At 43.5% G+C, this 11,758-nt stretch overlaps 1 protein-coding gene and 1 non-coding gene across 4 annotated transcripts; both read left to right on the top strand.

Annotated features, from left to right (window-relative positions):
* Positions 1-3,995: 3,995 nt before the first annotated feature.
* Positions 3,996-11,499, top strand: EIF5 (eukaryotic translation initiation factor 5). Of its 3 annotated transcripts, XM_031049485.2 has the most exons (12): positions 3,996-4,119; positions 4,283-4,475; positions 6,508-6,787; positions 7,050-7,131; positions 7,365-7,537; positions 7,819-7,930; positions 8,612-8,751; positions 9,217-9,375; positions 9,576-9,737; positions 9,995-10,159; positions 10,412-10,546; positions 11,098-11,499. In XM_031049485.2, the coding sequence occupies exons 3-12, from the start codon at positions 6,716-6,718 to the stop codon at positions 11,188-11,190; spliced, it is 1,293 nt and encodes a 430-aa protein (XP_030905345.1). In that variant the 5' UTR covers positions 3,996-4,119; positions 4,283-4,475; positions 6,508-6,715; the 3' UTR covers positions 11,191-11,499. The 3 variants fall into 3 exon arrangements, with proteins under 3 accessions (XP_030905345.1, XP_012984646.1, XP_030905346.1); XM_013129192.3 differs by lacking the exon at positions 3,996-4,119 and having other exon boundaries at positions 4,140-4,475; XM_031049486.2 differs by lacking the exons at positions 3,996-4,119; positions 4,283-4,475 and adding an exon at positions 5,816-5,961.
* Positions 8,289-8,412, top strand: LOC115946604 (small nucleolar RNA SNORA28). The gene has a single exon (XR_004080651.1). It is a non-coding gene; the product is annotated as a small nucleolar RNA SNORA28 (small nucleolar RNA).
* Positions 11,500-11,758: the final 259 nt, after the last annotated feature.

Below are 11,758 nucleotides of genomic sequence, written 5' to 3'. Positions count from 1 at the left end.
GGCATTACTCAACTGTTCAGGAAGCTTGCTAGTCCTTCCAGATATACCAGTTTGTCTAAGAAAAGATACATTACTACTATTATTTGGAAAAGGTATTTCTGCAAAGACACATCCAGAAGAAGCTCTCACATTAAGCAGCACGGAGGGTCAGGCCCAGTACCCCCTTAGCACTGCTCCCCTACCCAACCAGCCTCTACTCCTCTCCCACACTGCATTCCAATAGGGAACCCTGGGATACATAAAAAGCATCTTTTCCCCTTAGCATTTACAGCAACCAAATGCTAGCTTAGATTCTGCAGAGAAAGCTGGTTGCTTCTCCTTGCTGGTGCCCTTCCCTTACATAGGCAGACACCCACTGGAGAGAAAGAGGGAGGGCAGGAGTGAACCTCACCATGTCTACTGAGATGGTAACAACAGATTTGGGGCAGGACCTGCCTCGTGCTGCCAGCTGAATACCAAGCCCTTTCAGGGCACTCACACCCAAAGAGTAGCTGGGAGATTTTAGCATTTCTGCACAGTAATAGAAGCCACAAAAATAACTACCATAAATAATAGCTATATGTGTATCTAACATCATGCACTTGCTCTCCTTTTTTTCCCGCATTTACTAATTCCTGAACTACTAATAATAGCACACAAGAACAATAATGTTATAGAACATGGAAAGGAAGGCATTTCACAAGGTGAGCCTCCCCAGAATGAACATTGGCAGACAGCAGTGAATGTGAAGCTCCTGAACAGCAAACCCAGAATTAACCTCTGCTCTTGCTACTGGTCGGTGTCTAGTGTCAATCCCAACGGATTTTGGACTCATGCTTCCCAAAGGTTGCATACTCAAACTTGGCATGTAAATAATTAAACTTTCTTTACACATTGCAAGATAGGAAGAAGAAAGGCTATTGCTCCTCGGGATTCAGTGTAACTGTACATGATCTTGGCCCTCCTTCCATCTCCTTAGATTACTGAAATTACAGCCAAAGCATGAAGATGGCACAATGAGGAATCACTAACCCAGCTTCTAAAGGTCCCTGCCTGCACTGGACAAAACAACAGCTCTGAAACAGCCACTGTACAGCTTATATCAGGAAAAAAACATTCTTCAAGGGCAAGGTTACCAAGTGGGCATTGAAATAGGGTCATGTTTCTAGCCAACCACATCACTAATAGACAACAAACTTGCTGAAGAATAAACCACAGACAGGACATGAAGTTGTCTATCAGAGAATATAAACACACATCATTACAATGTCCATTTTTTAAGATCTACGTCTTAAATACATATATTAAAATTTTCAATAAAATTTTTATTCTTCTGCATTATCAAAGAGATTGACTCTATTATTTTTAAGAAAAACTGACCAAGGCAACACAGAACAAACTTGAATTGTTAAGGCTGAACCAATGATAATTCCTGTACTAACAAAACATGCCCTAAGGTCCACTGCAGAAAACTTCCTCAGACATGAACCCACTTCCAAAATGTGACTTACTAATGCCATTTAAAATGTCTTAACTACAAAAGTATATCTAAAACCTGTTTAGCTTCTAGCAATGAAATGCAAAGCACACACACAGTCTGCATTCTGAAGGTCACACAAACAATGTGAACGATGAACTTCATGATTTGTGAAACCATGACATTTTAAAGTGGGAGGAGAGGAAGTATTTTTCTGCCTTGTTCAAGCCACAAAATACTAAAATTAACAAACTATAAAAATGAAGAATTAATAAAACTATTTGGGATCCAACATTTAATATTAATTGTTCTGGTGAGAAAAAAATCAACAAGTAGGCACCAAGAAGACAGTAATCCACAATTTTAGTTTGTTTTGCACGAACCAGGAGAATATCAGGTGACTCCATCTGGATGGGACCTGCTTTTTTTGCAGAAGGAACACTATCTTAAAAGGTAACTCTTTAACTTAATGATGTTGATTTATATACTACATAAACTACATATACTATATAGTTACTCACTACGTCAAACAGCAGCAAATCCAGGGTCTCATTTCCCTTTTGCTGTTCAATAAAGTGGTGTTGGCAGCACTACGCTTTAACACTTATAATTTATTAACCTCATAGGTGCTGTAGCGTGGAACTAAAGCCACAGACAGGAGGCATTTAGCAAGTCATACACACTGTGTATTTTCACAGCAAAGGAGTTCCTGCTGTGCTTTTCTTGCCTCCCACATTTTTATGATATTTTTCCCCCAAGGTAACTGCCAAAGCCTCACATATTTTGGAGAAGGGTCTTTATTTTCCCTAACCCTTTCAAATATTTTACAAAGTGTTGCCGTGTGAAACACTTAACATATACTGAAGAATTTTTAACTTTTTCAAATGCAGACAGTGGAGTCTAAGACAGAGTCACATGATGTTTTAGAGGATGGTGTCCTGACTACAAAGATTTGCTATTTCATAGGCTGGAAAGAGACCTAGAACTGGCGCAGCAGTCATTACACAGGAGGGCCTTATTAGACAGCACCGAGAAGTGCACATTTACCTCTGGTTGCTCCAACAGAGGGAACACAATTTTATTGTTGTGTGTCACCGGAAGTGTTCATGATAGCCCAGCTTTTAAGATTTCTAAGAAAACCTCACTTATCAATCACCTTCATATTTGAATGCAGTACTTTTGCATATCACACCAGAAATGTTAAAGATGTACTTGAAGGTTCAACGGGAGGGGTGGTTCCTTTGACCACATTATGTTATCAAAGTCAGCTGGGAAACCTATGTTTCAAAACTAACTTCAGGCAGGAAGAGATTTACAATATATGACATTATTTCATTTCACTACTAGTTTTATCTTCCTTCCCTCTCTTTTCCTCTATACACCCACACAGCCATCAAGCTTTTCATTATGCAGTAAGATACAGTGACAGGAATTGAGCAGTTCCTGCTGGGGAGTGCTTATAGGGGTAAGACAGCTGGCTCATCACTCAATTGATAAAATAAAAAAAAAAAGTTATTTGCCACTTTAACATTATTCATACTCTAAAACATCTAAAATATGTAACTCTTGTGATACTGGAAGAGTTGAGATGGAATACATTGGAAAAGAAGCAAATGGGAAAAATGACCAAAGATTTCTGCTTTTAATGTGAATGTAAATCCAAATAGATATTTCGTCCACGGTCCACATTTAGCAAAGGAGGGTTTCACATTAAGAATAGAGAGTTCATACACATGGCGATTGTACTATCCCTCACTTAGATAGCCCAAGCACCCAGAGCTGCCCAAAGCTGAGTCTTTATGACACTTAAGTTCAATTAATAGGCTCTTTCCCGCACCCTGAAATCAGGCTGTACAGGAAGAACGCAACGTAATTGCTTTAAGTTATTTACAATGCAGTTGCTCTAATATCCAGTATTCAGTCATTGCCGGTCAATTCCGAGGTGAAACCCACCCAAGCTTTCATCCCTACTGCACTGGAGGCTCTGCCTCTGTCAGGAACAAGGCTTCCTACGCCTCCCTCCAATCCATGCCGGCCGCAGCCCTGCTGCCCCCGGCTGCAGCGGGGATACAGGCTCCCCCAGCCCGCCCCACGCTGCCTACGAGCGACAGCGAGAGCGGGTCTTGGGCCTGACACAGCCTGCTCGCGCGGGCCCGGCCCACACGGGAGGAACTCTCCAGACCGCGAGGAGTCCTGCTCGCCTCCCCAGGGGAAAAAGCGGACCTGAGGGGAAGACAGGACGGCCTGCCATGCCGCAAGGGAAAAGCGGCGCTGGCCGCAGCGGGGTCTCTCCACACGCCCGACGGGACGGCCGTCGTGAGGGAGAACAGTTAATACCCAACATCCCCCATCCCCCACCCGATCGCACTGACTCAGCCCCCACCTCCCCCCGCCCCGTGCTCTCTCGCGAGACTCTGCCGATGTAGACGCGATGTCCTTTGGGGCACTGCCGGGGGGAGGGCAGAGGAGGAGGGAGGCGAAGGCAGAGTCGTCCTGATTGATAGCGGTAACCGCCAGTGGGTGGGGGGGACTATGAGGCCTTAGCCAATAGCTTCGTCCCAAGGCGAGCAGTGAGCCAATGGTGGGGCTGCGGGGCGGGGCTCTCCCCTGGCTGATTGATCCCAGCTTTGGCGTTGTTCAGTCAGAGCGAGAACATTCTAGAGGTGAGTACGGGGCAGCCATTGCCGGGGTCCCATCAACCGCCCCCTTCTGCTTGAGCTGCGTCCCGGCCGCAGTCTTTCCCTCCCCCTTCCCTCTTATCCCCCCTCCTCCCTCTCCTCACAGGTGTCGCCACTAATGATGCCCCTGATTGTGCCTTCCCTGCAGATTACCTGGCACTGCTGTCCCTGCTGATACCGCCCGCCTCAGGACGCCGGGACCCGGAGGCTGCGGCGTCCGCCTCCGCCTCCCTCTCCGCCTGCATATAAGCGCCCCTACGGCCTTGTTCTTCTTGCACATTCGGCTTCGTCGCAGCCCGGGGCGAGCAGCGTTGGGTTTATGTCTTTATTGGACGAAAACGGTGAGTGTTGGCGTCTGTGCTTTGGCGTAGTAGGGCAGCTAGGGTTGTGAAGAGGATTTGAGAAATGGTAAGGTTAGGGGATGCCTTAGGCTAGGCTGGGGCGTCGGGTTGTTGGGTAAATGGTGGCTAGTGGAAGAGGCTGTGTGTAAAGAAAGGTCAGGGACCTTGTTAGGAGAGGAAGAGAAACGGTGTGGGATGAAGCAAGAAATCTAAAAGCTCCAAAGCTTCACTTGCAACCGTTGGCTAGGCTTTTATGTTGGGTTTTATTTTTTTTTAATTATTTTCTGCCTCCCGCTTCCCCCAGCGCCATGCGATGAGACAAGATGGCGGCGGCAGGGCCGCGCCTCTCCGCTGTGGGTGGGCGGGCAGGGGGTGCGCGGCGGGGGGGGGGGGAGGGCTGTGGCGCAGTTACACACGCCGTGCGGAGGAAGGAGGGCTGCTGCTCCTCCGACGGTTAGCCCCGGGGATTGAGGGGCCAGCCGCGGAACGTCCACCTCTCCCACTGAAGAGCGCATGCGTGGCTGGGGTAACTTCCCCCAGCTCTTCTAAGGCTGAGTCAGTGCTTAATTGCTGCATTTATGACTCATCACAGGGCAGAGTGGGGCGGGGAAACGGTGCTTTGAAGCTAGGAGTCTATCTGCTTTCCCGCTTTTTCCTCTGTGCATAGCATATGGGGGGGTGGTGCTTGGGATGAGGTGTCCTAGGGACCAGGAGAGGGAGCTTTAGTCGACAGCAGACAAAAGCTGTAATCTGGAAGAAGAAACGGCATGTTCTTTTTGAAAGCTCATGCTCAGTCCCAGAGATACCTGCTTCCTCCACGCTTATGCAAGCACGTGGTCCGGTTTATATGGTGGCTCTTAGACATTTTGGGGAAGGAAACCTCGTGCTTGAAAGGAAGCTTGCAGTTTAGTTTTTGCTGAGGAAGGGCAAAAATGCATCTGGGCTAATGTAGAACACCGGGCACATACAAGCGTAAAGAAGCTGTAAATATTACCAGAGGCACTTGGAGCATGTGACAACAATAGATGTGCTCTTACGTGTAAATACCAAGGAGGCTATTTTAATGTGTCAGCACTTCTGTCATTAATGATAACAACATGATGATGTGTCAGAATAGCCACGCTGGGGTCAGGGTTGCATGTGTAGTCAACCAGTTGTGGCTTAAGTACTCTTGGATCTGATTATAGAGACACATGTTAATATATGAATAGTGCTTAAGGCAACTTTAATAATAGGATTCATCTTCCTTCCCCTTCTTCCCCCTCCCTCCTTTCCCCTAAGAAAAAAAAAAACAAAACAAAACACAACAACTGGAAAAGCTCCTGCACTGCTCTGTACCTCTGCATTGCTAGGCTTTCTACAGTGAAGCAACTTATGTCAGACTTTATCAGGCTTCTTGTTAAGTCAAAACTCAACAGCAGCTGCTAGGAGAATCCATAAGTGAGAGGGAGAATTACCTAATTTTCAACTTCAAAAAACAAAAATGGTAAGCCATGTAAAAACTCTGTTGGGCTACAGACTGCTGCTGCTTTATCTTATTGGTATTACTCAGCATTCTGACAGACTTTGGTTTATGTGGTAGGTTTGTGCTAGTATGTGGAATTTGAAACAGTTTTTCCAAATATTTTGCATGTTTTTCTTCTGCCTTGCAGCCTGAACTGTATCACATGACATTTTTGGTGCAAGAATTTTTGGTTTCTATAATAAACCAAGCAGTGCTTTTCCATTCCTTATTGATTGCATCACGCCTTCAGGATTTAATTGTACAGAAAATAGTCTTTAGCTGTTCAGTGCTTTTTGAGTAGTAAGAAAGAAGAGAGTGGAATGCCCTGTTGTAGTTGAGGATGAGTTCTTAGCAGTACAATTCAAGGCTGTTGTTTTCAGTTTCACACACTGAAGACAGCCATAGCATAAATGTACTTATTATATGTAGTTTTCACCCTAGATAGAGTCCCTTATGTAGCTCTGTAGCAATATCAAATCAGTATGTGTTAAGGAAAACTTAACTTCTCTGTTTGTTAATGCTTTGCAGAGCTGTTGCGCAGCCACTGGTACCTGTATTGGGGAAACATAGCATACAAGCAAGAACCTTACAGCCTCAGTGGCGAAAATTTTTTCATGTCAGAGACCGAGAACTCTTGCAGTCGTTTATGTCATCCCGTCTTCTCCAGACAGAAGATACCAAAAAACTGCAATCAAAGATCTCTTCATCTTATTGATAAAGCTACTAATAAGGCAAAATGTCTGTCAACGTCAACCGCAGTGTTTCAGATCAGTTCTATCGCTACAAAATGCCCCGTCTGATTGCCAAGGTAACTAACTGTTAGTTAGTAGGTAGTGTTTCACACTTTCCCCCTTGATAGAGGAGGAGACAGGAATGATGATGTTCACAGCCAGTCATAGGGCAAGGAGGGTGCATGCTCCTTTCTGTCCAGACTGAGCACAGATTAGCTGTGCTGAGGAAACACACTTCAAAGGAGAACTATGATGTAGTGAATTGGGGCATACATGCTGGGTTTGGCTGTTGCAGTCACTTAATCTTAAAACACCTTTTTTTTTTTTTTCCCCATATAGGTGGAGGGCAAAGGAAATGGAATAAAGACTGTTATAGTCAACATGGTTGACGTTGCAAAGGCGCTTAATCGGCCTCCAACGTGTAAGTAGTCTGGAGTGACACAGCATATTTGCTCATTCTTCATGTTTGAAGTGGTAGTGCTAAGTAGCTGTTAAGGCATTAATACCATTCTTCCACAGCTCTTAGAAATACATGTGATCATCTCAGGATGAAATAATGAGCAGAACAAAAACAATACTTACTTGATGTTTAAAAAGCACAGGGAGGATGTGAAGATAGAAATGCAGTGGTGGTTAACTATACTTTCTTTACAGATCCTACCAAATTTTTTGGTTGTGAGCTGGGAGCACAGACCCAGTTTGATGTTAAGAATGACCGTTACATTGTCAATGGATCTCATGAGGCGAATAAGCTGCAAGACATGTTGGATGGATTCATTAAAAAATTTGTTCTCTGTCCTGAGTGTGAGAATCCTGAAACTGATCTGGTAAGTGCACTCTGTATTAGTGGTAGCACTGTGAAAGTGTGCTGTTAGATGGTTATGGAAGTGGTGCAAGGTTCATAGCTGACTTGAGTATCTATGCCCCCTTTGCAAAAGTCTTACATTTATAGCAGTTCAAAACTTCACAGCTAAATGGCTATTTCAGATACTTTTGTCACTTCCAACAGAGCACATTTAAAATCTCTGGTGTTAAAATCAGATTTAGGGTTTAATTCATAGTTGTTCTGTAAGTGGTATGTTAACTGGAGGATGTTCTTTTTTTACAGCATGTCAATCCTAAGAAACAAACTATAGGTAACTCTTGCAAAGCCTGTGGCTATCGAGGCATGCTTGACACAAACCATAAACTCTGCACGTTCATACTCAAAAACCCACCTGGTAAGCATATATCCTTATTTGTTGGGGGTAAAGGGAGCTTCTTCAGTGTGAGTGCTGCTAATGAAGCAGAAAACCAAATTGCATGTGTATAATTCAAATCTAAAAATACTCTATGCTCTTAAGAGTATGTGTCAGGATGAAGTACCTATGCTTGTAGTTTAAGCATGAGCAGTCTCTTCCCTTGTGATCCTGTAGCCTTCCCAAGTAGGAGTATTTGTGAAAAGTTGGGTTTACCTACGCAGAACAGAGCTGAGGAGGAGGAGAGATAGTCAGCAGGAGCTCATTGCTGTTTTGCCTTAATACCAGAGGAAAGTAGAAAGTAAAAGTGAAAGGTAACTGTAATGTTTTTGAACTGTGCAAGCAACACTCTGTAGTAAGCATCTAGTTGCCTACTGCAATTTAAGCTTGCTAGAATAGAAAAGTCTAACCTATTCCAGAGGTCTCTGCTTTGTGAGGTCACCTGTTATACAGACTTGTACAACTTCATGTCTTGATTATAAGCAGGACTCACTGGAACTGGGTTTCCCAGCCAGATGCACAGCTGCCCTGAGTGTATGTGGGGATGAGCACTATATATAACTTGCTGCTAAACCTACTTGGGGATTTGGCAGAGGTATAGTAGTGCAGGGACTTGTTGGCTTTCTCTGATTCATAGAATAAAACATTAAAATTGACTTGCAGAAAGCAGCGACACTGGTACAGGAAAGAAAGAAAAGGAGAAGAAGAATAGAAAAGGCAAGGATAAAGAAAATGGTTCTGTGTCCAGCAATGAGACACTCCCACCCCCACCACCAGAGGAGATCACTCCTCCACAGGTTGTGGTAAGTAGAAGGAAAAGCAGGCAGATAAAGGTGTCTTGTGTCTTGCTCTGATACAGAACTTCTGGTGCAGTGCTGACTAGTAGGGAGCAGGAGTCATCTAGAAGTTCTCAGTGTATCCAGAACTTCACTTCTGGAATAGAAGTATCTTGGTGTCTCCTCTTTAGAAGCTTTATCAGCTTTTCCGTAACAACCTTTGTGTTGCTTGTCAAGTGAAAGCTGCATATTCTTTAACAGTCAGGCTCCTTGAACCAGGAGTATGTCATGAGTGTGCTGGATAATGGTAAAACCTCTTGAGGTAACCCAGCAAATAGCTACGAACTCACACCTAGCTTCCGTTTGCAAATTGTAGTGTAGCCCTTCCTTTAGGGGAAAATAAATACTTGTTTGAAAGAGCTCCTCAGCTGTTACTAGGCTTATCATAACATATGAATCTCTTGGTTTAATTTTTTTTTTTCATTATTTTAGGAGGAGGAGGAAGATGATGACTGGGGTGAAGACACAACAGAAGAAGCCCAGAGGCGTAGAATGGATGAAATCAGTGACCATGCAAAGAACCTCACACTTAGTGAAGACCTGGAAAGAACAGTAGAGGAAAGAGTCAACATACTGTTCGATTTTGTGAAGGTGAATATTCTCACATGGTTTATTTAGTGTAGCCACACAGCTGTAATTGCACATGTTAGTAAGGAGACTACAAACAAGTTGCATAAGCTTCTACCAAAGCACTGGCTCCACCACTGGTGAAGGAGAAAACAGTGCAATGAAGTATTGATGCAGAGCATTTAAAGCTACATCAGTACATTTAAAGTGTTCCTACCTTACAGAAAAAGAAGGAAGAAGGTGTCATTGATACTTCTGACAAAGACATTGTAGCAGAAGCAGAGAGACTGGATGTGAAAGCCATGGGACCGCTGGTTCTCACTGAAGTCCTTTTTGACGAAAAGATTCGGGAACAGATAAGGAAATACAGGCGTCACTTCCTTCGTGTAAGCACTCCCTCCTTTTGCACCCAGGTTAACTGTTGGGTTGAGATTTTGGTAGCAGCAGCTTGAGTCTGGATTGCTTGGTACTGTAGGGACAAAGATTTTTGAAGTACCTGTTAAGCTGGTGAGAACTCCTGCGAGGGATAGCAGGACCTGATGTAAATCTTGCTGTCTTACTGAGAGAAGTGCAGAAGCCAGAGCCCTGACTGGAGAGGAAGGAGGAGGAAACTAATATTACTTCATTTTTATTGCAATTCTAGTTCTGCCACAACAACAAGAAAGCTCAGAGATACCTTCTCCATGGCTTTGAATGTGTGGTAGCCATGCATCAGTCTCAGCTTATTTCTAAAATACCGCATATTTTGAAGGAAATGTATGATGCAGATCTTCTGGAAGAAGAAGTTATCCTTGGCTGGGCAGAAAAGGTAAGAGGTAGTATCTGCATACCATACCAGTTAAATACCTGACTGGCATATTGTGTCTGGTTTCTCCTTTATGTGTAATAGCTTGTGCAGATATTGTCAAATAACTAATCTGATGTCTGGGAGAAAACTTTTTAAAACTGGCTGCTCAAGGCAGTGGGATGAGTTTAGAGTTCTAAGTTATGCTCTTGCTGTATATGGGTATGATCTGATGTAAATTCCTTCAGTCTTCAAGCAAAGTGTCCTCTCTTTCAGGCCTCAAAGAAATACGTTGCAAAGGAGCTTGCCAAAGAAATCCGTGTCAAAGCAGAACCATTTATTAAATGGCTAAAGGAAGCTGAAGAAGAATCTTCCGGTAATGAAGAAGAGGATGAAGATGAAAACATAGAGGTAGGAAAGGTTCACTTAGTGAAAAGTACTCCAAGGTTGCTCTTTTTGTCTTGTACTTGGCTTGGTGTGCTATTCAGTGGCTTACTTTTTGTATCACTGCATGTTGAACTGAAAGAGCGCCTTGTTTCTAATGCTTTGTCAGTGATAGTTTGAACAGTTGATTAAGAACAAGTAACTGTCTTCCTCATAGTTTAGGCCTTGGTAACAAGCTTTTACCTATGCTCCAGCTGATTGTGGCTGGACTTCTTTTTGTATGTAGAATTTTTGTTTTCTCCCAGTAGTACTGAGCTCTTGTTCCTGGACATAAGATCCTGCTTCCTACAGCTACACACGCATGCCTGTGCCTTCTAAAGGCAGACCTAGTTGTTTCAGCATGCTTGAACTTGGGTTTTCTAAGCAGTATTAATTCTTGTGCTGGATGGTGCAGTGCAGTCAGAATGCATTAAGCAGCTTGTGGCAATAAACAGGATGGTTGGGTGTTACAGCTCCTGATGTTAAAATTTAGTGCTTATGTCAGTAGGTGCTGTAGTAAAAGTGTCTTGTTTCCACAGGTGGTGTATTCTACAACTGCCAGTGTACCGAAAGTTGAAACTGTGAAGCCTGCAAACAATAAAGATGATGATATTGATATTGATGCCATTTGAAATGATGCAATATAGCTTCCAGCATAATAATGCAAACGTCTCTGCGTTTTTTTTGCCAGGAGTGTGACTTGTATGTGCACAAGCTGAAATGGCTTAACATCCTGCTACTCTTTGTACTCTAAAATGTATCTTTTTACTGTGACTGGTCATGTGTAACTAAACCTAATCCTGAGGAGTCAGCACGTCAGTGGACTGATCTAGTTTGCAACTGGCATGTTCTATTTTCTTTTTCTAACTTGTGTTGGACACATACTTGGAGCACATTTATACCGTTGTGGAAATAAAGGATTTGGTTTTGGTCAATCTTCATTTGTGACTCTGAACACCCTTATTTCTTTTCCAAGTAAGTATTTGCACAACTTGGTGAAATGTGCAAAGTTGGAGGGGGGGGCAAATGACAAATGTTGAGACAATCTCTTGAATGAGACAAAAAATAAAAATAGCCTTAGTTTAAGGCTGTTGCTAATGTTGAGATTTGAAACCTGGGCAAGAAGGAGGTGTTGAGTAATGCAGAGAGTACAAGTGCCAGCTCCTTAAGAGCAGAAACCAGCTCTGGATTCTGATACAT

This window comes from Melopsittacus undulatus, chromosome 4 (assembly GCF_012275295.1).
Source record: "Melopsittacus undulatus isolate bMelUnd1 chromosome 4, bMelUnd1.mat.Z, whole genome shotgun sequence".
In the NCBI taxonomy this organism is placed as follows: Eukaryota; Metazoa; Chordata; class Aves; order Psittaciformes; family Psittaculidae; genus Melopsittacus; species Melopsittacus undulatus.
Note: the sequence above shows the minus strand (reverse complement) of the source record. Positions and strands in the feature narration are given on the sequence as shown.

Coding starts and splice junctions, on each gene's coding strand:
- EIF5 (XM_031049485.2), top strand. CDS start 6,716: ATGTCTGTCAACGTCAACCGCAGTGTTTCAGATCAGTTCTATCGCTAC. Junction 6,788..7,049: donor TGCCCCGTCTGATTGCCAAG/GTAACTAACTGT, acceptor TTCCCCATATAG/GTGGAGGGCAAAGGAAATGG. Junction 7,931..8,611: donor CATACTCAAAAACCCACCTG/GTAAGCATATAT, acceptor ATTGACTTGCAG/AAAGCAGCGACACTGGTACA.